We start from the raw sequence: 23,721 nt of genomic DNA, 5'->3' as shown, positions 1-23,721 counted from the left end.
TACACAAAAAAGAACATCACCTTTGGTTCATAGGGTATTCAGTGGACTTGCATTTACATTACAGAAGTCAGTTTTATGAATTATTATAAAATCAATGTTAAAGTTAAGGAATACAGAAATACAATATTTGGAATTGGCAGTGCAAAGTGAAATGTCCATGGGAAATGTACAGTCAGTTAGATTTAAGCATACTGGACATGAATAGAGGAAATCCTGAAATATGAGTAATTGAACCAGTTGTTCATTTCTAGAATGAAAAATGAGAGAATGAACTAGTCTTCTCTAGCATGAACAGGTATGAATTACAAATTTCAGATGAAATTTCAGCATTCAATTAGTTGAAAAGAAAATATGAAAACTGAAAAATAGAGGAAAAGTTGCTCACCCAAAAAGTGCCATCATTCAGGAGATGATCCAGTATTTGCTTTCCTAAATTTTTGTTTATTTTCTCTTCTCCATTGTTCTCATCTGATTTGTGTAGAAAGGATCTACTTCTTCTTTCTTCTGAATGAGCAAGCAAAAAACACAGGAATGAATGACTGAATTTAGACAAAAAAGGTTTATGTTTTCAATATTAAATTGAGTGAGAATTGGATTTAATTGGGGGAAAATAGTACTATTGCTTTGAATTTGTTGAAAGAAAGCTCCAGGAGGAGTTAAAATGAGAAAACTATTTTTTTCTGGTTTGGTTTCTGTTTCAAACGACCACTGAAAACTTTGTAGGTTTTTATAAAGCATTATTAAAAATTTAGCTTAATTTTTATCCTTTTAAGTGATAAACATAATTTTGAATCAAAAAGGGGGTTCTGATAGCAATTTTTCCAGAATAAATGATCACCAAATAGGTTTTGAGAAATAAACAGCTCTTTTTGTGGAGTGACATGGTAGGTTTGAGGGTACACTGATGATACATGAGAAGGCATCTCAGTGAGAAGAAGAATCAAAGACACTTTGGGGTGTTTCTTTGTGAAGCTCATTGCAGTCACACACAGCTGAAAAACCTCTGGAGTGCTCGTGCTTCTGCTCTGAATATCTCCAAGTTTTATAGACATCGAGGAGCTAAAAGGGGAGGGACATTCATGGATGTTGTGTCGAGCAGAATTCCTGCCTCTACAGGAATGTACTGTTCAGTTTGGGTACTGTAGAGTTGGTATTACAGCTGAAACAATAGGATGAGCCAGCATGTGGACCAGACTGGTCCATGAAATGAATTTTTTAGCTGATCTTTTTCCTTCAGGTAAGTGGGATACAAGTGGAGAGTTGTGTCCTATATCCAGTTAGCAGCTGTTTAGGGGTATTTGCCTCCATTCTGAAGGAATGTAACTTTGGTTTCCTGCAAAAGTTCACGCATTCATTTTAAATCAAGTCTCATGCAGAGGATTTTAAACTTAAAGTGATTTAATTTTAAATTAAAAGTAGTTGATTTAATTCTTTTCCATCTACAGACTTTGTATGATACTGCGTATCTAACACTGTACAATATCAGCTTCACCTCCCTTCCTATCCTCTTGTACAGTCTAATGGAACAACATGTCAGTCCAGACACACTCAAGAGAGAGCCTTCCCTATACAGGTAAAATTAAAACACTGTGCCCCAAAGTTGGGCTGTGGGATCTGTGTCTGTTACAGTGGAAATCCCCAGGATTTCTGTACCACAAGGATACGGTGGAACAGCAGATACACTGCAACAGAAGTGTTGAAGAACATGTGCATGGCCTGCAAAGTACAGTAATAAACATGTGTTTTTACATGCACATTTACCAACTACACCATGCATTTGCTGCAAAGGGAGTGAGAGCAAAATAGAAATCACTGTTTAACAAAATCAAATTAGGAGATTTATTTTAGTACTCTTTATTTCCTCCAACCATGGGGAGTAAACATAGGGAACAGAAGTATTTTTAAAAAAGAAAACATGCTGGTTTTTTCTATATACATGCTTCATTCCGAAAGAAAAGATGACTGAGTGTTAGTTAGAGTGTATCAGGATGTATCCTGTGTCATCTCCAGCATTGTCCTCTGCATATTGCCCAGACTCACTTCTGGGCATTGGAATTGACTTGTTTAGGTTCTTAGCCGCTTGAAATACAGTTCTTGCCAATTAAGTGCATTTGGCCATCTAAATTATGGACAGTGCCCAGTTTAGACCCTTGTAGCTGCAAAGACAGTACATTTCAGGGAGGGGCAACAGTAGATAATCAAAGGAAAAACATTCTTTGAAAGAAGTAATATTAATCAATGTAATAATATGTTTTTACCAATGAAATTAAACAGGAATACGAGTGATTACTGTTGAGTTTCAACAGTAATGTTTTTATTTTCTCTTTGACGTTTTGAATGTTTTTTATTTAGAAATGGGAATTCAAAAGCTTTTTTTTGGTTTATGAAAGCTAGCAGAGCTTATTTGTCAGAAACTTGTGGGTTTTGATAACTAAAAAGCCTATTGCTAAGCTGTTTTGGGCTATATGGTGGTTCTGGGCCCAATGAGGTTATTGTTGGCCACACATGGGTTTGCACGCTATTTTGTTAATCTCTGGGGAGAAATTACTTTATATGGTCATCAGACAGTCTTTAAAGTTCATATGGTGGAAGTACTGGCTGGTAGTAAATGTTTCTGTAACTCAGGATTTTCATTTAACTGTGTCCTTATTTACTCTGATGCGTTCTATACTATTTGCTAAGTTGATACATACCTGTTCTGTGGACAAGAACTGAAGCTGTAACATTTACAATTTTTTGTAGTAAGAAAATACATGCTAGTGAGGAGTCCTGTTGCTGACAAATCTCTGTATGTTTTTGTGGAAAAATATTCAGGAAACTTTATTTGACCTTAAGCTTCAAGTCAACTGCAAACCCCTTGTTAAACATTCCAAAATAAAATTAATGTTTTATTTTGTTGCAATAGTTTGTATATAAGTATCCTAAGGGAAATAAAGCAAAGTCTCCAGAGACCTCTAGTGTTTCCATTTAATATCTACAGTGGATCAGGATATGCACAGCAAGTACTGGAAAAGAGATATGTTCTGTAAAAAGATTGGAAAATAAACAACTACATCACAGGGAGTTTGCCATCATTGAAATAAGCAGAATTACAGGGAGCAGTAGAAAGGATTTCATAAGAAATAAATAAAGAGGACATTTTGAAGAAGGTGTTAGATTTCAAGTGGTAGACATTTGTAATGTGGAAATGTGGTGGTTTTCAAGAAACAATACAAATTACCACATTTATCTGGAATTTTCAAACCTGCTGATAATGAAAACGTTTCTTGTTTCACACAGAGATGTTGCCAAGAATGCTTTGCTGCGCTGGGATGCATTTATTTATTGGACATTCCTAGGAGTGTTTGATGCTCTGGTATTTTTCTTTGGTGCCTATTTATTGTTAGACAACACAGTTGTGACCAGCAATGGACAGGTTAGTGTTAGATTTCATCAGTCAATGGTAATTTTGTTTTAATGCCAATTGTGAAATGAAAATAGTTTTCTTCAATATTTCATGCAAGATGATAACTTTTATGAGTTACAGTGAGATAGATGGGTTATCTGTTTAACCAAACCTGAACTGTGCAGTGAAACATACTGTGTACTAGTAAGCAGAGGCATAGGTTTGGATATTAATTAGGAGAAATAGATAAAATAAATTCCACATATTACTTCTGAATTTATACAGTAACTTTTCAGTTTCATACTTTACATACATCTGATGAATATCTGTTTAACATATCAAAAAACTCTTAGTGGTTATGAATGATCATAAAAGATGTTAACTATAACAAGCTTTTTAATAGTTTAATTATTTTTGACATATAGCAGCTTAAAATAATCTCTCTACTTGCTTTGCAGTCACATGAATGCAAATTTTATGAACTTTTGCATTTTATTTATTTTATCCATTGATATTTTGGTCTATTTTATTTGTGTGCTTTTTTTCTTTTTGCTACTTGCTTCTCTTCCTATCCTCAGCTAATGACAACCAGCACTCACATGGTAAGACTATTGTGGATTTGTCATGATATCCATTTCATCTTTCACTGTTCTTAAATTAAACTGTTAAAGAGCAGTAAAATATCATTTAACCTATAGTTAGAAATGTTCTTTATAGCTACTCCATAAGTACTTAAAATAAAAGGAACTTTATATAAAGTATATTGAGGTATATGAGGGGTGGTAAAGAACCGTGAACTTTAAAAAAGCTTTTTGCTTCCTTGCATTTTGTTATTCTGTTGTATGTTTTTTGTAACCTTCGTTTTGTTGCTTACTCTCTGCTATAGAAATTTTTTTACAGTTTATGCTATAATGTGTTTTAATGGGTTTAGAAAATGTCCTCAAAGTAAGAGAAGAAATAAAGTCTACACAGTTTTGTTGCCTATATGCAACATACACATTTGCTAGAAATGCAGTGGTCAGATATCATTAAAAACCACCTTTGTGACATCTGTCAGGGAAATGAACTTCTAGTGTGAGAGTACACTTGTTAAAAAGCATTTTTTTCTAAGGACAGAATGAACTTCCACTAGACAGAACTGTACACAGCTCTACAGCTTCTTTTGGTACCATTATGCTCTCTGTTAGATGTCCAAAATTCTTCATCACCATATATTTATGGTGCTGAAAATTAGAGTTATCATACCTGTACTAATTTTGTAAACAGTCTGTGTTGCAAGTATTCTGACTCGGTTCCTTTCTGAAATTCTGATCATATTCCATTGCACACATTCAATCTAATTCTAAGGCTCTAAAGCCAGATTAATGCCTAATTCTCGAATTTCAAATGTTGAGGTCTGCAACTGGATACCCATGTTAACACTTGAAGATAATGTGTTGCTTGAGGAGACATTCTAAGTCTTGAGAGTCTGTGTTAGAAAATTTGTCTTTATTGAGGATGCATGCCTGTGTTTATGTATAAAACTTGAGAGATACTGAGCTGCAATTTTAGATTTAAAAGCTTGAAAATTTGAAGTGTTCAGGAATAGTCAGAGACACTTATGAGAGTCTGGGTAAGGGGTTTGGTTGCAGACCAGTGTTTTCTATCTAGCCTAACGGACAGGAGAAAGTTATCTCAAATTCTTTATTTCATCAAGCAGCTTTTATTGCAAACATGGGCAAATTGGTTCAGTATGCAGAAACTTAGACTGACAATAGGTTCTCTGAGAGATTATGACATGAGAATATTGTAAAATTTACCTTGCAAGAAGCAAGTTGGTAAGCAGCATGATTAGAAGTTGCAGATCCAGATTCCTATCCAGTGTTAACTGCACAGGTTTTTATAGGGCACAGAAAATACAATGATAGCATGAGCCTATTAGGTGTCAAAATAAAAGATTAAAATGCTAAACATTTTCTGAATTTTATCTAGTGTTCTATAGATTGGGTCACACAGTGAGTAGTTCTGAAATGGTGAAATGATTACTGAGAGTAATGAATCTTTTGGCCGGTCATTTGTTTATTTTAGTTTTCTTTTCGGTTCCCTGTTGATTGCATTATCTTAGCCAAGCTTCCTACTGATTTATGTCCCGTGGCTGGCTGTGGCCTTTATTCACAATATGTGATCAACTTCCCACATGGATACCCTGTCATATAATACTGGGTGAGCTCATACAGAAAAGTGTACAATGGACATGATCCAGTTCAACTCACTGCTCTGTGCAGGGCTAGTTAAAATCAATTTGCGGAAGGCTTTGTCTTTTTCAGGTTTCCAGTATCTCTGAAGATGCAGATTCCATAACCTTCCAAGGCAACCTATTTCAGTGTTTTTCTGTCTTCATGGTGAAAAAAATTCTCACAATAGCTAAGCAGAATATTTCTTGTTGAAGAGGAATTTGTTCCAGTTCTTAATCTTTGTAGTTCTTCATATATTTGGGGGCAGCTGCTAGATTGTTTCTCAACCTTCCCTTCACCAGACAAAGTTACTCTACCTGTCTTTGCAAATAGCTATAGGCTGCTAAACACCTTGGTTGTCTGCCACTCAGCATTTCCTGTTTTTTTCACATCACTCGTGAACTGAGGGGCCCAAAATTAAGCACAGTTTTCCAGGTTCAACCTCACTGTAGCTGAGTGGATAGGAATAAAAACCTTTCTTCAGTGGCCATGTTCCTCCCAGTTGCTGTGCAGTTTACCTTATGTATAGAGAAGGCACAAAATGGACTTGTATTCAGCCTGGAGTCTGCATAACCCCACTGCAACTTCCTTTTCAGCAGGGCCATTGCACAGCCAGTCACTACTCCATCATAGGTGTAAATCTTTGCATTTCTCCTTATTTCATTCCATAAGGTATCTGTTAGCCTGCTGATACCTCTGGATTGAAGCTCTGTCACTCTTTATTTCAGCTATTCTCTATTTTTATACCACCTGGTAGTTTGCTCATGATATTCTGTCACCATCCAGCTACTGACAGGGATATTCCACAGTTTCCAGTTGAGTTGCTGTTCCTAGTGTGGTTGACTGATTACCAGAGACAGCCATCCATCAGGGACTTTTGAGTCCAGTGGTTCAACTAGTTTTCAACTGCAGTAGTAGTCCATTTAGGCAGCCCGTGCTTCCTTATTGTCCAAGTGTCAAATGCCTTGCTAAATTCAAACTGTATTGCTTTTCCACTGCTTTTCCTTCTTAGGAACAGCTCAACCTGTTGGTCCCACACTGTTGCCTTCCTCCTTTCCTTCCCATGCTTTGCTGCTAAATGCAAGGAGCAGGTTTTGCTTGTGAAGACTAATATCCAGAGTATTGAGTAATTCAGCATTTTATTTGAAACCTTACATGAGGTTGTCTTACCTCTCCATCAGTGGACTTACATTCTTCCTTTGAAGCAAGGATATCTGTATTTGTCCCCCTCAACACCCCCTCAGTAATCCTAGTTAGAGCTGAATTCTGTCTGTGATTTGTTCTTCTGCTTTTATGCTGTTTGCTGCCTGCCCACATTGTCATCTCTTGAACGCTCCCACTTTGCCTTTTTGTCCATGCAGTAACATCCTACTTTGCCAACCAGATCTTCTGCTGAAATTCCAAGTCTGCGTGGAAGTTGTCTCATTATTGAAGTTGTAACTGCAGAAGGGAGTTCATGAGATCTCAACAGTTATCTTTCAAAGTAATTCAGATCTCTTAGACACCTCTTTCATGGGTGCAATACCCCGAATCAAACACAGTCTCTTCTAAAATACAGTGTCCTAACTATTGCTTACTTTCCCAGATCCTGAAGCATGTCATCTGGTAACTGCTGAAGTCCAAGCAATCCTCTGTGACAATATTCACCAATAGTTTCTCCCTGCATCAGCATTAATGGCCATTTCTGCCCACTTGAAAAGCTGAGGTGTTTTTATGTCATTATGCAAGTGGGGAGAAAATCAAACACAAATTAAAAGTGTTTTATCTTAAAACATATGTGGACATTTTTGTACTTGCATGGTTATAACGTTCTTATGCTTATCTGTATAACATGCTGTTGAACCTCCAAGAAATTGTTGGATGCTAAGGACATCCAACAGAGAAGGGAAATCAGAAAAAAGATGACATCCAAGAAGATTGATGAAATGACTGCAGTTTGTTTTTCAATCTCAGTGATTTGTTGATTGTGCTACCCTTGATTTTTATTAGGAAATATACATGTGAACTTCAGGTTCAGAGCATTGGTTATGGTCTTTTTCTGGCTGTCTGAAATCTGAGGTGTGTACACACAGAGCAAGAAACCAGAACATTTTGCACTGGATAGATCATGTAGGAATTCAGTTTTTGCTCAAGTGTCAGTTCATGATGCAAAACAGTACTAAGCTTTAAGATGTTTACTCTGAATAATTCACAACACAGTGGACAATATTGCCTATAACTGCTTTGGACCATTTTTTATAGATGTTTGGAACTTGGACCTTTGGAACAGTGGTGTTCACTGTGCTTGTATTCACGGTTACATTTAAGGTAAAGTACGCTGTATTTTACCCACTTCCTTAAAACTTGTTTTTTAATTGCTGCTTTCTTATATTGATTTCCTTTTGTTACCATGCATTGTTTTACTACTTTAAGTAGAGTTTGCTATCTGTGCCTTCTTAACTGTGCTCAAACTTGAAAGATGTTTCTAACTAGTTCTGTGTAGAATTCTTGCCTATTTTCAAAAGGTATCATTCTGTTTTATCTCATGCTGGGAATTCTTGTTGCGTCTAGATAGTAATAACATCATATAACATTTTTTTTTTCAGCTTGCACTAGATACACACTATTGGACGTGGATAAATCACTTCGTGATCTGGGGATCATTGGTATTCTACATTGTCTTTTCTCTGCTCTGGGGAGGAATTATTTGGTATGAACCCTAATATTAATTGCATTGCAAAAGTTGTTTCAGAAACATAAAGTTGTTAATATTTCACCTTTTTGTCACAGAATTAAATTTAGCCTTTATACAGTGGAGAACTCGGGTCATAATTGCTAACTGGAGAGTGCTCAGCTCTTCTGTCAGTGAATATCTGCTATAATCTTCTTAAGGAAGAACACAAGGAGAATATCAGATCCCAAACTACCACTGGGTTTATCTCAGTAGTGTCAGTCAAAAGCAGACCAAGGGTTGGTTCAGGGACCTCATGTTGCCTGTGTCAAAATGTTGCAGAATGGGTCGTGTCTGTGCAGCCCACCTACCTGCTGGGCTTGTCTTGGAAGCTAGCTGTAGCAGTCAAAACTAGAGACAGGGAGTGGAACTCAATGTTGAAGTGATGTGGATGTCCCAGAGTCCTGTGTTTGAGCTCACTGCTTTGCCTCCTTACTTAGCAAAGTGGAGTTACTGTAGGTGTCTGATCACTAACTTGTTCATGTTGGTAAGAAGCTTTGTAAGAATTAGTATAATTCTTGAGCATAGCCAATTTAAAGTATTGGGAGGGTTTAAAAGTTCTGTGTACTTGAAAGCAAAATTTTTTGAAAGGAAATCAAGTTGGAACAAGTTCAGTTCCTTCCGTGCCTGACTGCCATCAGGAGCTGGAAATTGTGTTTCACACTTGTAGGGTTGTCTTGACAAGGCCATCTTTTAAACTACTGCTTGGAGCCATTCTACTTTGTATACACAATGTTTTGAGGGACCAGAGAAGGAGGGGGCTTAACTATTGCTTGGTGATTAAGATTGTATTTAGCCTGTCTTTTGTAAATGAGCAACTACCTCTCAACTCCTTGGATATTTAGCTGCCTGTTCTTTTTTCTAGTCAGATCAGGTCTCAGTTTCTTCAGCATCAGTTTGCAGAAGTGACATTTCCCCAGATGTTTTCCAACCAGCCTTGCTGCTGTGTATTGGAGATATGACTGTGTGTATATAAAAATGTATTTTAGCTTAGTTACGTTCTTAGTATGCAAATAGTACCAAATTTTGGAAACTGTCAGCCAACTGCCATGCTGGTTTTCTGCTGCAGTGTTGCTGCACTTGATCTTGGCTCTCAGGGATTATAGCCTCCAGTGCCAAGTAACATACAGTGATGGCATTTTAATGATCATAAAACTGCATGGGATACAGGGAGGGATAGTGAAGAGCAGGTAGTAACAGAGTGGTTGGAGTAACTATGTGGTGAATAGGATGGGGAGCATAACATAGAAAGCATTAGAGATGCTTAGGGGAGCCTGAGAGGTATGAAAATAAGTGTGGTTAACGAGCCTTTCTCTGAGGATACATACAAAGCAGTGTGCCTTAGCAAAGACCAGGGGAATGGTGGGTGGGACAGTAAGAAGAAAGGTGGAAAATACCTGGGGCAAGATGAGGGTACATGGAAGAGCATAAACGCGTTAAGAATGAACTTAATTTATCTTTGCAAAGGAGAGACACTATGGCAGGGAGGGGACAGCATGGTATTTCCTGCAGTCTGGAAGACAAAAGGAAGGTAGTTCTCTCCAGATGATGCATGGTTAGCTCTCCCTTTGAGAAGACTGGGATGGATGAACTCCCACAAACTGGGAAACTGAACCTGAAGTATTTCATCACTGGCATAATTCTTGTATTTAATGCTGTCAGCTTTTCTTTTGTGTACTGAAGTGTAATAATTATTTTATCTTTTTTCCTCTCAGGCCTTTTCTCAATTATCAGAGGATGTATTACGTGTTCATGCAAATGCTGTCCAGTGGTCCTGCGTGGCTGGGTATAATTCTGCTTATAACTGTCAGCCTTCTTCCAGATGTTTTGAAGAAGGTCTTATGCAGGCAGTTGTGGCCTACAGCAACAGAAAGAATCCAGGTAAGTATCCTTTTTCATTGTGAAGTTAGGGGGTGTTTTTTATTACAAATGTCTAATCACCTAGGCCAAGGTCAGAGATTAGAGCAGAGATTTTCCCATCTGTGGTGTCTGAGCAACATGGTGAAAGATGCTGGCTGTTATTTACATGGTGGCATTAACCTGAATCCTGGGGCAACACTCGTGCCTCCATACCAGCAACCACAGGAAAATCAGCTGATGGGGGTGGTGGGAGATGCCACGTGGCTCAACATTGGTTTTTGATTTGAGGAGTTAAGGAGAGCAAGGGGGTTGGGATCTCCATAACTGTAGATAAGAGGCACTTACATCTGATAACATACTGATGCCTGTTACAAAAACACATGTATTAAAATGTACTCATATCCTATCAATAATTTTTTCCTCTTTTATATTTCAACTTACATTTTGCCTGTTCTGATCCATTATTTGTACACGAATATGTCTTGCTGTGCCAATGGGTTAAGGATTTTAAAATCTATTCTCTCCTTTCATCTGATCAGCCTAAAAGGAGAAATGACTGTGTAAATACAGGCCAGCACTTCTAAGGCTGGAGAGGAAAACAGATTCTGTGGGAAGGAACCGTGGTGCTATGCTGAGAACATGTTTTAACCACAGTAAACCTTTATATATGATAGATGTTAGAATGTGAAGGACAGTAGAGGTGCTGAACTTTAAATCTAATGTTCCTGCCCTTGCACTTTTCAGCCCATCAGGTGCCAGCAGTAGGTTAAAAGAATGAATTACCAACAACGGAAGGGATTAGGTAGGATTTTGATATTTAATTGAGAAGGTACTTTGTGTTAAGAGGAAAGGAATAAAGGAACTTTGCTACCATGGAAAAAATATCCCTGTAGCAAATGTAAAACCATCTGCCACTGTTTTGTATTCCTAGAATGTATGGGTGTAATAATGCCTCACTTTAGTGAAGAATAAAGAATAGCAGGACAGGAAAGCATTCCCAGGCAGATCAGTATTTAACGTTTTTTTATTTGGAGATCTTAGATGTCTCTTTGCCATATGTGCTACTTGTAGAAGGAGGTGACCTCAGTATAGATTCTGAACAGTTAATTTAAAAGTCTAAAGAGAGAAATTGAGCAAGGGTTAAGGTAAAGAAACAGGCTAGTAAATAAAACCCCCTAACAAAGGTATCATAGCATTTCTTACAGACATTGTGTATTAGTACTGGAAAATGAATCAATAGTAAAACAGACTTTGGGCTCAACACTGGCAATATTCATTTTTTAATATTAATCCAAGATCTGTGATTTTTTTAACCAGTTATATTGCTTGTGTTTCTTCTTCCCTCTCTTCGTTTCTTCCTGTCTTCCAATCCGCTTTGTCTAAATAACTGCTACCTTGCTTTAAACATAAATGATGTGCTCGGTTGCTTCCTACAATCTTCTGGGGAAATCAGACTAAACATCAGTGCCTTTCTGTTGAGCAGTCCACCATCTTTATGCTTTCTCAGACTTCAAGCAGTCTAAGTTTCTAATGGAACAAAAGGTGACTTTTTTCTGCCTTTCTGCATGCTTGGCCATTTCATTCAAAGGACTTCATAAAGTTTATCATCAGAAGTTATTTACCATACTCATTATCTCCATTTGTGATTCATGTCAATTATATTTTGAGGAATACTTTTTAGTATAGTTTTTTCCTTCTGTGTATCTCAAAGATTGTATGAATTGTTGTCACAGTCCATCGCTGTCACTATCAATTTTTGTCACTGTTCTTGCTGCATTTTACAGAATGTTTCTGTCTCAGGAACCTATGACTCATATCCCCATTTTAATCATTGGTCTGTCTGTAGATGAATGCATGTTGTGTTTCCACTGTACCTGAATAAACAGGATAGTGGCTACACAAACAAGTGATAATTCTGATTAGGCTGATGTTGCTACCATCACACAGAAAATATGGTACTGGAAACCACTTAAACAGTCTTTGGAATATATTAACATCTTCTCTGCTGCTAGAAAATGCAGGGTTTTTTTCTTTTTCAAGCATGCATTTTGAAACTGAGCTTTCCTTATGTTACCTTTTATGAAATTTTGTGCTCTTTCTAGAAAGAAAACAGCTGAAGATCAGAAAGTTTATGACATTATTTAATATAAAAGTAGAAGAAATGCTAGTAAATCTTGTTTCCCATACAGTCTGCAAGAAAACTATTTTGTACTTAATATTCAGAGACTGTTGGTTTCCACTGCAGATTTTATATCTTTCTTTCTTTCTTAAGTGGTTAAGATGAAAAATGTATTTCCTCCTTCTTTGCTCCTCAAAAATATATGGACAATAAAATTTACTGTAATTATGTAAATCAGAGGGAAAATACAGTTTTTTTCACTATCAACAATTCTGACTAAAATTGTCTCTTAAGTGCCTTAGGATTGGTTTGAACTGAGCTTATAAATAATTATTTTTAAATGTACTGCACTCCTAAAAGTGATATTGCTTTCTTTATAACAAAAGGCTTCAGGAACAATTAAAAAGTTTAAATAGCACTAGTGACCATTTCGCAGGTTACTAAATTAGTTCTACTCAGGCAATAAGGATGCATTAAACCTTTGATGCATTCTTATACTTCTAAATTTTTCAGTTATTTGAGAGTCACTTCAGTGTGTGGTGAGTGGTTGTTTACCGTTATTAACATTTGGATGTTTTTAAGCATACCACATATAGCTATGGGGCTTTTTCAGAGACCTTTCCCTTGAGCTACATATATATATACAGACAGACATATATGTGTATACACATACATATATGTACCTACAAGTATATATATATATCTGCATGTATATTGATTTATATGTATATATATGCACACACACATATGAACTGTCTTCTTGGGCTAAAACATTACTTCTGCAAAAGCTTTGGAGGAATCTGTTGCCTTTTGGTAATTTCAGTCAAAATCTACCTATGTCTGATACACGTACTCTCTGCAAATCTGGTTCAATGACAAACTGAATTTTTCTGCTTTAACTGGTGATTGTGCAGCTGCAAGGTTTCTTCCAGCTTTTACTTTTAAAAAGTAATAGGGTATTTTTTTTAATATATCCAGTCTACATTGATTATATTTTCTTTTTCTTTATTCTTCTTTTGTTAGTAACAGAATTTCAGCCACTCTGTTAGGAAAAATATAAATTCAATTTAAATTATTCTGTTTCCATTTTTATAATTTTCACTTTGACAGTGTTTCAGCAATTCCAAATATTTGGTAGCTGAAATACCAGGTGTTTAGTTTCTGAACTGTAAATGACTTCTGTACTTTCATCCCTTTTTAAGAATTATTTTTCTTTTTCTCTTTGTTTTTGACTGATGATTTTTCACTTCGCTTTCACTCAGTCACAAGCTTGGGCCATCAGCCCCATGTGTTATGTGATCTTTATCCTTTGCTGCACCTGGGGAAACCCAAAGTGGTCCTTTTGCCTGGGAAGCTTCTCTGGGGATTCATCATCCGTCTGTTCCGCAGTGTGCTTAGCTGCTGTTGACCAGCTGCGCTGGGCGCTCAGAAAAGTGTTCTCCAGCAAAGTGCTGCCTTTGTCACCCGTCAGGCTGCTCCTCTGTGGAGACAAAGCGACGGATCTGGCTGTAGCAATATTTGAATGCTGTGGAATAAGTTTCCTTGGCAACTCCCCGGCCCTCTCTGCCCATAGTGTAATGGCTAAGCTGCACGTCAGCCCTCATCAGCGCCGCCCCATCAGCTCCGTGCGGGGCACTCCCTTCAGCGTGCCGGTTGTTGTGGGGAGTAGTGGAGCGGGATATCCACTCCTTAGCATGGGATCGATTCCCATTCAGTGCAGGTTATTGTTAGAGGGGCAGGGCACACAGTCGACAGTACTTAGTTTCGTGCTTTTGAGAGTAATTTTTTAACAGAGTTTGAAATGGAATTAAAAACACCCTCATATGATTAATCTTAGGATCCAGAAATAGAAACCTTGTTTTACACTGGATAACCTTTCCTTTTTAAATCTATCAGAAAATCCATCAATTTTACAAGACTTTGCTATAACAGTTACCAAGTGGTACAATTCATTCACATTTCTTGTATTCATCAAGAGTCTCACTGTTTTTCCTCATCCTTGCAGAAGAGTATGAGACATAAAACAGCCCAAAATGCACTGGCGAACTGCGATGGGCCACTTCTTGAAGGAAATCTTTCACCTTCCGAGCCATAATTAGATCAAAGCTAGGTAACAGTACTGTACGTGTTGCCAATTTGGATTAATTTCTATTGGTGCTATTTACAAATCAACTGTTTCCTCCAGAGTTTTTGATGTACTTTTTCAGTATTGATACAAAATCATTATGTTTTACTTGGAGAGCCTAGTTTTTGCAAGAGATGTTCCATGCCACAGGTAAGATCTTTTTGTCTCAGAAACTTAATCATGCAAAGCAAACCAGTAAATCAATATATCTGTGTTCATGTCCTATAAGTGCATTGTGTTATAGGTGTTGTGTGACGTTTCTTCTGTAAGAACTGCAGTCATCATTGCAGCGTGTACTCACATTACACCACAATGTAGAATACATAAAGTCAGAGGTAATTCTTACCCACGAGCAGTTTATCCATCATCTTTCACGTTCTTGAATACATATGTAGACCAAATGCAGATGGTAACATGTGAAGATAATCATAGCAAGTTACTTGTGGATAGGACCTTAGGTCAGAAGACTGGGGCTGTGCATCTGACAGTGTCTGCCACAGTGCTGTGTTCTGTGCAGACCAGGGCATTGCTGTGTCACTGCCTCAGATCAAGAGGGAGCTGTGATAGTTTGGCTGAATACCTGAGACAGCAGCATATAAGTGGTGAACTAAATTCCCCAAACATGAGGCCAGCAGAATGAAGTTCATTGCTTTACGTCATCTCCTTGCTATGCCACTGCTTACACAAATGAGTAAGGTACACTCGTTAATGATTCCCAGCTGGATGCTATGACTGTTCCAGTCCCTTCATGCTCTCCTGACCCCAAAAGCAGCATATGAGCAACTAAGTGAAGGTGCAAATTTAATAGTATGTGAAAAGGACAGATGCCATGTGCTCTGTGTGCTGTAGGACTTTAAAGTAGCTGAAGGTAGCTAAAATGGCTGATTTGCTTTTAATGACTGTTAATGAAAGTAATAGTAGAAAATGTCAACTTCCTTGACTAACTTCAGGCTTGATAAAGGCTCTTGTCTCAGAGCCATGTGTAGAAAAAAGCATTTTATTTTTAGAACTATCTATGGTAACTAAAATGCTTCACTTTCTAGCTGAAAGAATAGGAAAATCAATGCCAAATTGTATGACTACTCCCTCTTACATTTCCAAAGCAAATCTGCTAATCTGTTACCTAATTTTTATCTAATAATATTGCTATTTGGTCTATATGTGTTCAAAAAAACCCAGGCCTCACTGTGGTGAGCAGTTTAGGAGAGTTTTGTGACCTAAGAGTGTCTTTTTAAGAGAGCTTTCAGATTGCTCTAGATTATACTAGAGTAGTGTTTAAAGCTTGTGATTGGCTTTAAAGTGTCATGTTACATTGCAGCCAAAGTTTATAACCCACATCATTAATATTTATGTTGTGATTTTGTCTTTTTGCCACTGGGTTCTGATTAACAGGGAAGAAGGGGATGCTTAAGAATAGAGGATTAACTCATTTATATAGCATTCTTGGAGAGATTGATGAATAGCATTGCTTTGAACCATGTTTATAATGCATTTATATGTTAGATACCATCACAAAACCTCCATACCTGAAAATAATATTGCATTTCGTGAAAAGGATTTTCTAAACTCATTGGGGAAAAGGCTATGCTAGTTTTATTTCAGTTTGTGCACATGTCCAGGCTCTTTTCATGCAGCTGTGGTGTTCTGTAATCCTGAGCTTTTCCTGAGTGGACGTGCCCATTCTGCCAGAGTGTGAAGTGATTATGTGAGAAAGATAAATTCTAATGGGCAATTAGACCAAGGTAGTATTGAGATGTACAGTATAAATTGCCTGTATAGATGCTGCATGTAACCTAAGCAAGTCTAAAATTCAATACTGCTTAGAAGTACAAAGCAAGTGCATTAAACTCTGGAAGCTCCATCTGTTAGCACAAACTGTCTGTAAAGAACTTCCTCTCTTTGGTACAGGGCAAAGTACTTGAATCTGTCCTGTCTTAAAATTCCACATAAGAAGTTCAAGGATAAAACTGGGAGAAATTCCAAAATGAAACAGAACCTTAATTTAAAACACTTCCATTTGAAGGCAGACCTCTGTGTCTTCATCTCTTCTCTGAAGAGCCCATTATCAGGTTTAGATGTTAAGTTTAAAATCATGCCTGGTTCTGTAGGTCAATATAAAACTAATCATGTTGAAACTGGTTGATTGCAAAGCAACACAAGGGATTATACTCTCACATGAAACAATTAGCCAGAATGGTGATCTGGGGAAAGGTAGTATTACACCAAGGGGACAGTGCTCCTATCAAAGAAAACAATTATGTACTTTTGGTTCCAAGATTGTCTATTTACTGTGCATTTGTTTCTTTTTTTTCCCCTTTGACAGAATGCATCGAGGCATTGTCGGGAGCACATCTCGGAATTCACACCTCTTGCATGTCTGAAAAGCCCAAGATACAGGAGCAGTGACTGCAGCAATTCCCCAGCAAGAAGGTCTAATTCTCATTCTAAAAAAGTGATGTTCACGCAGTGGAGAGGCGTTGATTATTCAGTACTTCCATCCGTCTTTGGCTATTCAAATAAGCATTGCCGTTCCAGTGCAGGCTACCACTACAGTGGGTCAGGTTTGGAAACGTCCATATGACAGAACACCAAGTCAAGCCTTTAAAAACTGTGGTTTTGTTTATTTATTTTTTTCAGGAAGCAGACATGTCACAGAAACATATTAAACTGTATGTGGCTTTTGCTGTCTGAGGTAGTGTTGAGACAAACAGGATCAAGAGCTAGAAGTATGAACCCTTCCAGGCCAGTAGGCCTCTTTTTATGTTTTGAACTACTGGAGCAATGAACAATCTGCACAGTCTGGTACTGTGAGACTGGTAGCACTAAAAATTGAATTCATCCTATGTCAAGACTTCTGTGTATTTACTACTTCTGTCATCTTCAGTGATTTTCTTTGTTACTTGAAGTGCATAGTTTCAGTCAGTGACCTACATTTTGAGATCATCAGTTTTAATTTTCAGCCAGGAGCAATTGTCTCAGTTATCTCAAACTAAATTCGCCTAAAGCATATTTAACAAATGCTGTTTCTGATTTTCCTCCTTTTTTCTTTCTTTGCTCTTTCTATAGAACAAACTGGTGTTTCCTCTGTGCAAATCTGCTTTCAAGAAACACTCTCTAATGTTCACTTCCTTGTAAGTGGCCAAATCAGGGCTATGTATTGGTTTTGGTTAGTTTTCCCCTGTAGAAAGGCAAAACAATCCTTGTGTAGAGTATGCACACACAATATGAAGTCAAGTTGGCTGTTAAATAGGTAAACATCACCAATGTTGGTATCTACTTATAAACTGAATGTAAGCATTTTGCCTAAACTATCTTTGAATTTGTCAAAGATGCACATTATCTGGTGTTCTCACTTCTTATCCCTATGATTGTAAAATAGATATAGCAGAAGGTACTATATATTAAGCTTTTTTGACACAGTTTGTTGGAGTTTTTTTTCTTAAAAGAAGAAAAGCTGTTTTTCTGGATGTGTATCTTACTGTCTTGATTCATCCTCTTAATTGTGATTTTTTTTGTGTGCGTGTGTGGTTAGATACTGGCTGATGGGCTTGGTAGATGTGTTACAAAGCACACAACTGTTTGCTTTTGCAAGCAAACCACGAGGTGGCACACAACTGTTGACTAACAGTCGAACCACAGCTGGGATATAGAAACTAGTTTGACTGCAGGGATTCTCTTTGAATTCCCTGAAGAATGACAGCCAACTTGCACTTCTGTTTTCTCTGCTACATTTATGTTACCTTGCAGTAATTCAGCTGTTAGCTGCATCCTTGTGTTGTTTCTTTAGTCCAGTGTTTTATTTTGGGGTGCAAAAATATCTGAAGGGGTAATCCAATTCCAGTCAATTTCAGCTTGGTGGTTACAACTGGTTAACAGCCATCCTTACTCAATACCTCTGTGAGGACATTACCTAAAAATTTATTTCAGTGTGAAAACAAAATATTTGGAATCAGACCTGCAGCACTTACTGGAAGACCTGGCCAATACATTTTTAGTTGTCTTTCACATAGACAAGGGTGGCAGAGAAAAATTATTTCCCTTTTTGTGTTTTAACAAGAAAAAACAGAGACAAAATAACTAACTACAAAATACTTACTACTTGACTTTTTAATAAAAGAAAAATCAACTTAGAAGGAAATGTTCCTCACAGTATTCTGAGTAGTTTTCATATTAAACGAACAGTGAATTGTTATTAAAATGCCCTGGGTCAAGCAGAGATTGTAAAGTGAGTTATGAAATCTTCAGTATACCAAAGATAACAGAATTTTACAAAGTCTAACAGGGAGCACCACAGATAAAGGTTTTTTATCATTTAACATGTAGCACTTTTAAGTTTCAAAGAATGTCCTTCTAGCAGTAGCATTTTGAAATACATACACATGTGTGGATGTGTGTACATGTACTTGCCATTGCAGACTTGAATGTGGGTCAGTTAGAGCCGTCCCCTACATAAAACACTGGTGTATATATTTTTAAAAGTTAATATGGGTATACATTTTATACCAGTAGCAGTGACAAATTTCTTGTGTGTAGTTAACAAATTATTTGTAATGTATTTTTTAGAAATCTTAAAATTGCCTTTGCACTGAAATATTTTTCATACTGTAGCTATTTATAAATCTGTTTTACGCATACATTTGTTAACACACCATTTCTATTTTTTTTAAGTATATGTTTTGAAGGCTTTTTTTATAACTATAAGTTTTGGCCACTTAAATTTAGCTTAGAGTGGAGTTGTGGCTGAATGTTAAAAATCTAATGAATGTCAAATTAGAAATACAGGTCTGTTGCTCTATGAGTCTCACCCAAGTATTGATGTTTCATTGGGATTTGTGGTAGCAGCGGTTAGAGCACTGTACTTGCAGTGCTATATTGCAACTGCTAGCTTTTTTACTCTATAAAGCCTCCTGCTTTTTTACTTTGTCAGCTCTATCTTTTAGCCTTAAATAAGGAAATTCTGGCTTGATGTTTTTGAAAATGCTGCATTCCTGTTCTGCCTACTAACAAAGCAGTTCGTTGCAAACTTCATGTAGCCCTGCACTTAGATATTGTTGACAACATTGTTCAGGCTGAAACACCTGTATATATGTTTGAGAAATTTTAGTTCAACATGTCATTTTTTGGAGGAAGAAAGAGTGCTTGAATTTAAGTGGAAGTTTCTGCTTTGATTTAGCAATACTTTTACCTTTAAAAATTGGTGCTGTTTGTTGAAATAGACTGTTTAATGAAATGAACATAAAACATCAACTTGGCTTCACTTGATGTGTTTTTGCTTCAGTCGTTGTTACTATTGCCATGTAAACCTAGTCCACTGCAGCAGGGGTTAACCTGGGATTTTTACTGTAAAAGATGAAAAGATAAAAAAGTAGAAATTAGATCAAAATGCATTAGTGTGTTTGATTATGGGTGGGACACTGAAAGCAGATGGATTTTTATGTATGAAGAAAAAAAAGAAAGATGAAAGGTCTAAAAATCTGTGTAACCTTCTAACTTGCCTCATTTAAATTGTTGCAGCTTTAACAGCATAATGTCTCCATAACTGCTTCTATAAATGTCTTGAAACTGGTAAGCGCTAACCAAATGTACATGAAGACTTAGAAAGTATTTCAAGCTTTTTGGCCACAGAAGCTCATATATTCCTGCAGTGGCTTGTGGCAGAAGATCTTTTCTGTTTTACCATGTACAATAATTGTTTGTTCAGCCACTTAATGTAAAAGCTTACAGTTTACTTTCTTGCTTGCATTAGCCTGTTTGTATTGACCCAACTGGCTTGCAAAAATAATAAGAAAAAAGAGCTTAATTGAGGAACTGCACTACTTTTCTTTTGGAAGCCAGTGGGATCCTTGTGCTCATGCTACTGTCTCTGTTAAAAAAGCTTTAATGGAAATTTGTGAAAGTGTTACAAAAGTGAGAACATACATGATTCTACTTTGCAGAATAATCAAAAATCAGTTTATATAGCTTTAATTTCTTACCTTATGAAAATTCACAGGATTTCAATCTGCATTGTCTCGGACATAAATTTTGTGCTATGTACACTTTGCATTTTAGAGGTTCTTTCATGATCTAATGTAAAGTAGAATCTGCGAAAGTTGCTGTATGGGGCTGAGGGTAGTTATCTGTGCTTTAAACATTAAAGATGTCTGTAGTCATCAGCACCAAATACTGACACTTACTTTTAATTGAACAGTTTAGGTGCATTTATTTGAAAATAAATCAGCCTTCAAATCTAATGTTCAGATTATCCTATACTACTTCATTTATTTGATTTGAGGAGTCATTGTGTGAACACATTACTGTAAAGTTTCTTTTCAGTACTATTTTTAACTTTTATTTCTGTAGACAACCAAATATATCTTGTTTATATTCAGCCACATTTTGGATCCTTATGTAGAATATATAAGCAGGAGATACAAATCTGCTTGCAATAAATATAAACATTCAAGACTTGTTTAAGTTTGCTCACAAGTAATTACAGTAATTCTAGTATGAATATGAGATGGTTTCAAATTAGTCTGTAATAAAATGTAAGTATATAAAGAAAACAGAATGCGTGTTTAGTTCAGTTATTGAATGTATTTGTAAATGTCACACTCATTTCTCATGCTGGGGAGGGTCCAGCAGACCACCAGAAAAATGATTAAGGGGACTTGGAGCATCTCTCTTAGGAGAGACCGCAGGAACTGGACACGTTTAGTCTAGAGGAGAGAAGGCTGAGAGGGGATCTCATCCGTGCATATAAATTCTCAAAGATGGGTGCATGAGGATGGTGCCAGGCTCTTTTCAGCAAAGCCCAGCAATGCCCAGCAACAGGACAAGGAGCAATGGCCTTAAACAAAAACACAAGAAGTTTCACCTCAACATGAGGAAGAACTTCTTTATCTGGCAGAGCACTGAACAGGCTGCCCGGGGGTTTCTCTCTCTGGAGACACTCAAGACCCACCTGGACACATTTCTGTGTCACCTGCTGTAGGTGACCCTGCCTTGGTAGAAGGGTTGGACTGGCTGATCTCCAGAGGTCCCTTCCAACCCTACCAGTTCTGTAATTCTGCAATTTTCAGAGTGTATGTAGCCAGCTAAAAAGGCAAGTTAACAAAAAGAAATTCAAAGAGGGCTGGAACATGAGCTGGGGGTTGGGGGATTGTTCCAAAACAAATAGAAATTAGTACCAGTCCTGGAGAACTTTGTTCCTCCTGCACAGATTGAGTGCTAAGGTTCTTTCCAAAGTAAACTCATAAGCTACACATATGAGAAGGTCTGCTACATTTCCTTACAGTGCTGCTGTGTGAGGTACCCAGAGCTATTTCTCCTTTCTTTTGCAATGTTGTCAATTTAAAGAAGCTAAAGTAAAAAACAATGTCCTCTGACATCTGAGTTGGTAGCAGCATTCATATATTCTTACAGAAGAGGCTGAGTGCACAGAAAGACCATGATTTTATTTCATTTGGTGATACAATTTTACAGAACTTCCTGCAGTTTCAAAATCATTACAGGCTCCAAACTACATTGGCTCCATCAGGGTGAAGGCATCCCAGCCAGCCTCCACAAAGCAATTCAGGGTGTCAGCTTTGGTCCCTGCCTCTGCTGCTCTGAGCATATGTAGAGCATATGGTTAGGCCTTTGCCTCCTATATTGATTTTGCACTTCCCATAATAAAGGTTTCAGAGGAATAGGTCTGTATTCATATGAAATTATCTAAACAATACAAGAATGTTTGTTTTATACCCATCTCCTTTTTGTACATCAAGAAATTTTGTGTTTCTGCTGAATGAACTTCTAGAGAAAGTAGTCTGAAGGGTCTATGTAAATATGGAAGATGTTTTTCCCTTCAGTCATGCAAAGAAGAAAAAAAAGCAGAAATTGCAATTAGATAGGATATTACATTGAAACTGGTTTTGATAAAAATAATGTGATGATGTATCTGGATTTCAGGAAGAACACAGTACCCATATGGACATGTTACCACTCAAATTCATTTTGCACATAAAATTACTTATTTAAAGGAAAAAAGGATAGAAAATCATTTCAGTGGTGAACAGCATTTTCAATCAGATACTATGTGTTTTCCATTATCTTTTAAGTTATGATCTTTTAGTAAGCTACATTATAGAGTTAATTGAAAACTGGTTTTTATATTTTACAGTGAGGCAGCTCAATATTTTCTGCAATTTATGCAACATTCTTCTATAAAATCTTTCCTGAAGATTATCTTGGTATGAAGTGAGATAAGTTGGAGGCAGACTGAAGCTTCTTGGTTTTGTTTTCCAAATATTCCAATTTCCTCAAGCGATACTCTACAGGAATTCAGAAATAGTATTTGACTATTCCATTAAAGCTTTGTTGCATGTTTCCACTACACATACAGGTGTATTAATTTTCATTTTATTCAAATGCTAAAGCAAAACCCATATCCATTTAAAGGCTTCATTTACACTAGGAAGTGATAAGATAGGGATAAAACCAAATATATCCATTAACTTCCTTCATTATACAGTTTATCCAGTGCCTAATATCCCCATCTAGGTTTAAAAGGTTTTTTAAAAGAAAATAGCACTGTGTGATCTTTCTTTTTTAACTGGCAAGTCTGCAGTAAATTAGTAATGTTGAGTCTTAATCATTTAAGTGTTAGTTTTCTGTTTAAAGGTGACAAACAGTATTGAATTCTAAACTACCAAAAGACTTGTTGTTTTCCATTATTCATTTTGGTTAAGAAACCTCATAGTGCATTATGCTTTTAAAAACACATAGGATGCAATGTTCTGCTAGATTCAGAGGCATCCTATTTCAGGGAGAACTGTTGAGTCTCTCCTTATTTAATGTGGGAAAAACGGATCTGCTTTTCTTCCTAACAAGGTAAGGAATGTAAATATTTTTTTCAGAAGTACATCAACAACTTACCTTAAGATTTCAGACATCTTTTGTAAAGATACTTCACGCTGAAATGTTAACCAAGTTTGAAAGCTCTGATTCTTGCCATCTAATAAACATTCTGGGGTTTAGAAGAGCAAGAAAACAAGTCCAGGTCCAAGGATCAAGCCATCAAGTGGTATGCTGACTTTTATTTCATAAAATACTTTCAACCAAGAACATTTTTCTAGAAAGTACTGAACTTCTAGTTGCTTCTAGAATGATCAAAATTGCATAGCTAGAGAAAGTTGTCAGTATTAATTAGGTTGCAATCTAATTGTTTATTCCCAGCTGTGGAGAGGTACTGTGTATAATTTTATTCTACACACTACTTTCTATTTTATAGCTCAGAAAGAAATATTTCTCCTCTTGAGTGGTTTCAGGCACAATATCACAAAGCTT

The 23,721-nt window shown here is 36.8% G+C and overlaps 1 protein-coding gene across 4 annotated transcripts in view; it reads left to right on the top strand.

The window, feature by feature from the left end:
* Positions 1–20,977, top strand: part of ATP11A (ATPase phospholipid transporting 11A) — a 116,622-nt gene extending 95,645 nt beyond the window's left edge. For 2 of the 4 annotated variants that reach the window (XM_063392757.1, XM_063392756.1), the window contains exons 24-29: positions 1,446–1,573; positions 3,280–3,415; positions 7,840–7,905; positions 8,184–8,287; positions 10,024–10,189; positions 16,736–20,977. In XM_063392757.1, the coding sequence (XP_063248827.1) occupies positions 1,446–1,573; positions 3,280–3,415; positions 7,840–7,905; positions 8,184–8,287; positions 10,024–10,189; positions 16,736–16,993 (858 nt within the window). In that variant the 3' untranslated portion in view covers positions 16,994–20,977. Of the gene's footprint in view, positions 1–1,445; positions 1,574–3,279; positions 3,416–7,839; positions 7,906–8,183; positions 8,288–10,023; positions 10,190–14,292; positions 14,409–16,735 lie in introns of all 4 variants that reach the window. The other 2 variants (XM_063392759.1, XM_063392758.1) reach the window with 2 other exon arrangements.
* Positions 20,978–23,721: the final 2,744 nt, after the last annotated feature.

This window comes from Prinia subflava, chromosome 3 (assembly GCF_021018805.1).
Source record: "Prinia subflava isolate CZ2003 ecotype Zambia chromosome 3, Cam_Psub_1.2, whole genome shotgun sequence".
Lineage (NCBI taxonomy): Eukaryota > Metazoa > Chordata > Aves > Passeriformes > Cisticolidae > Prinia > Prinia subflava.
This window is presented reverse-complemented; position numbering and strand designations above follow the sequence as displayed.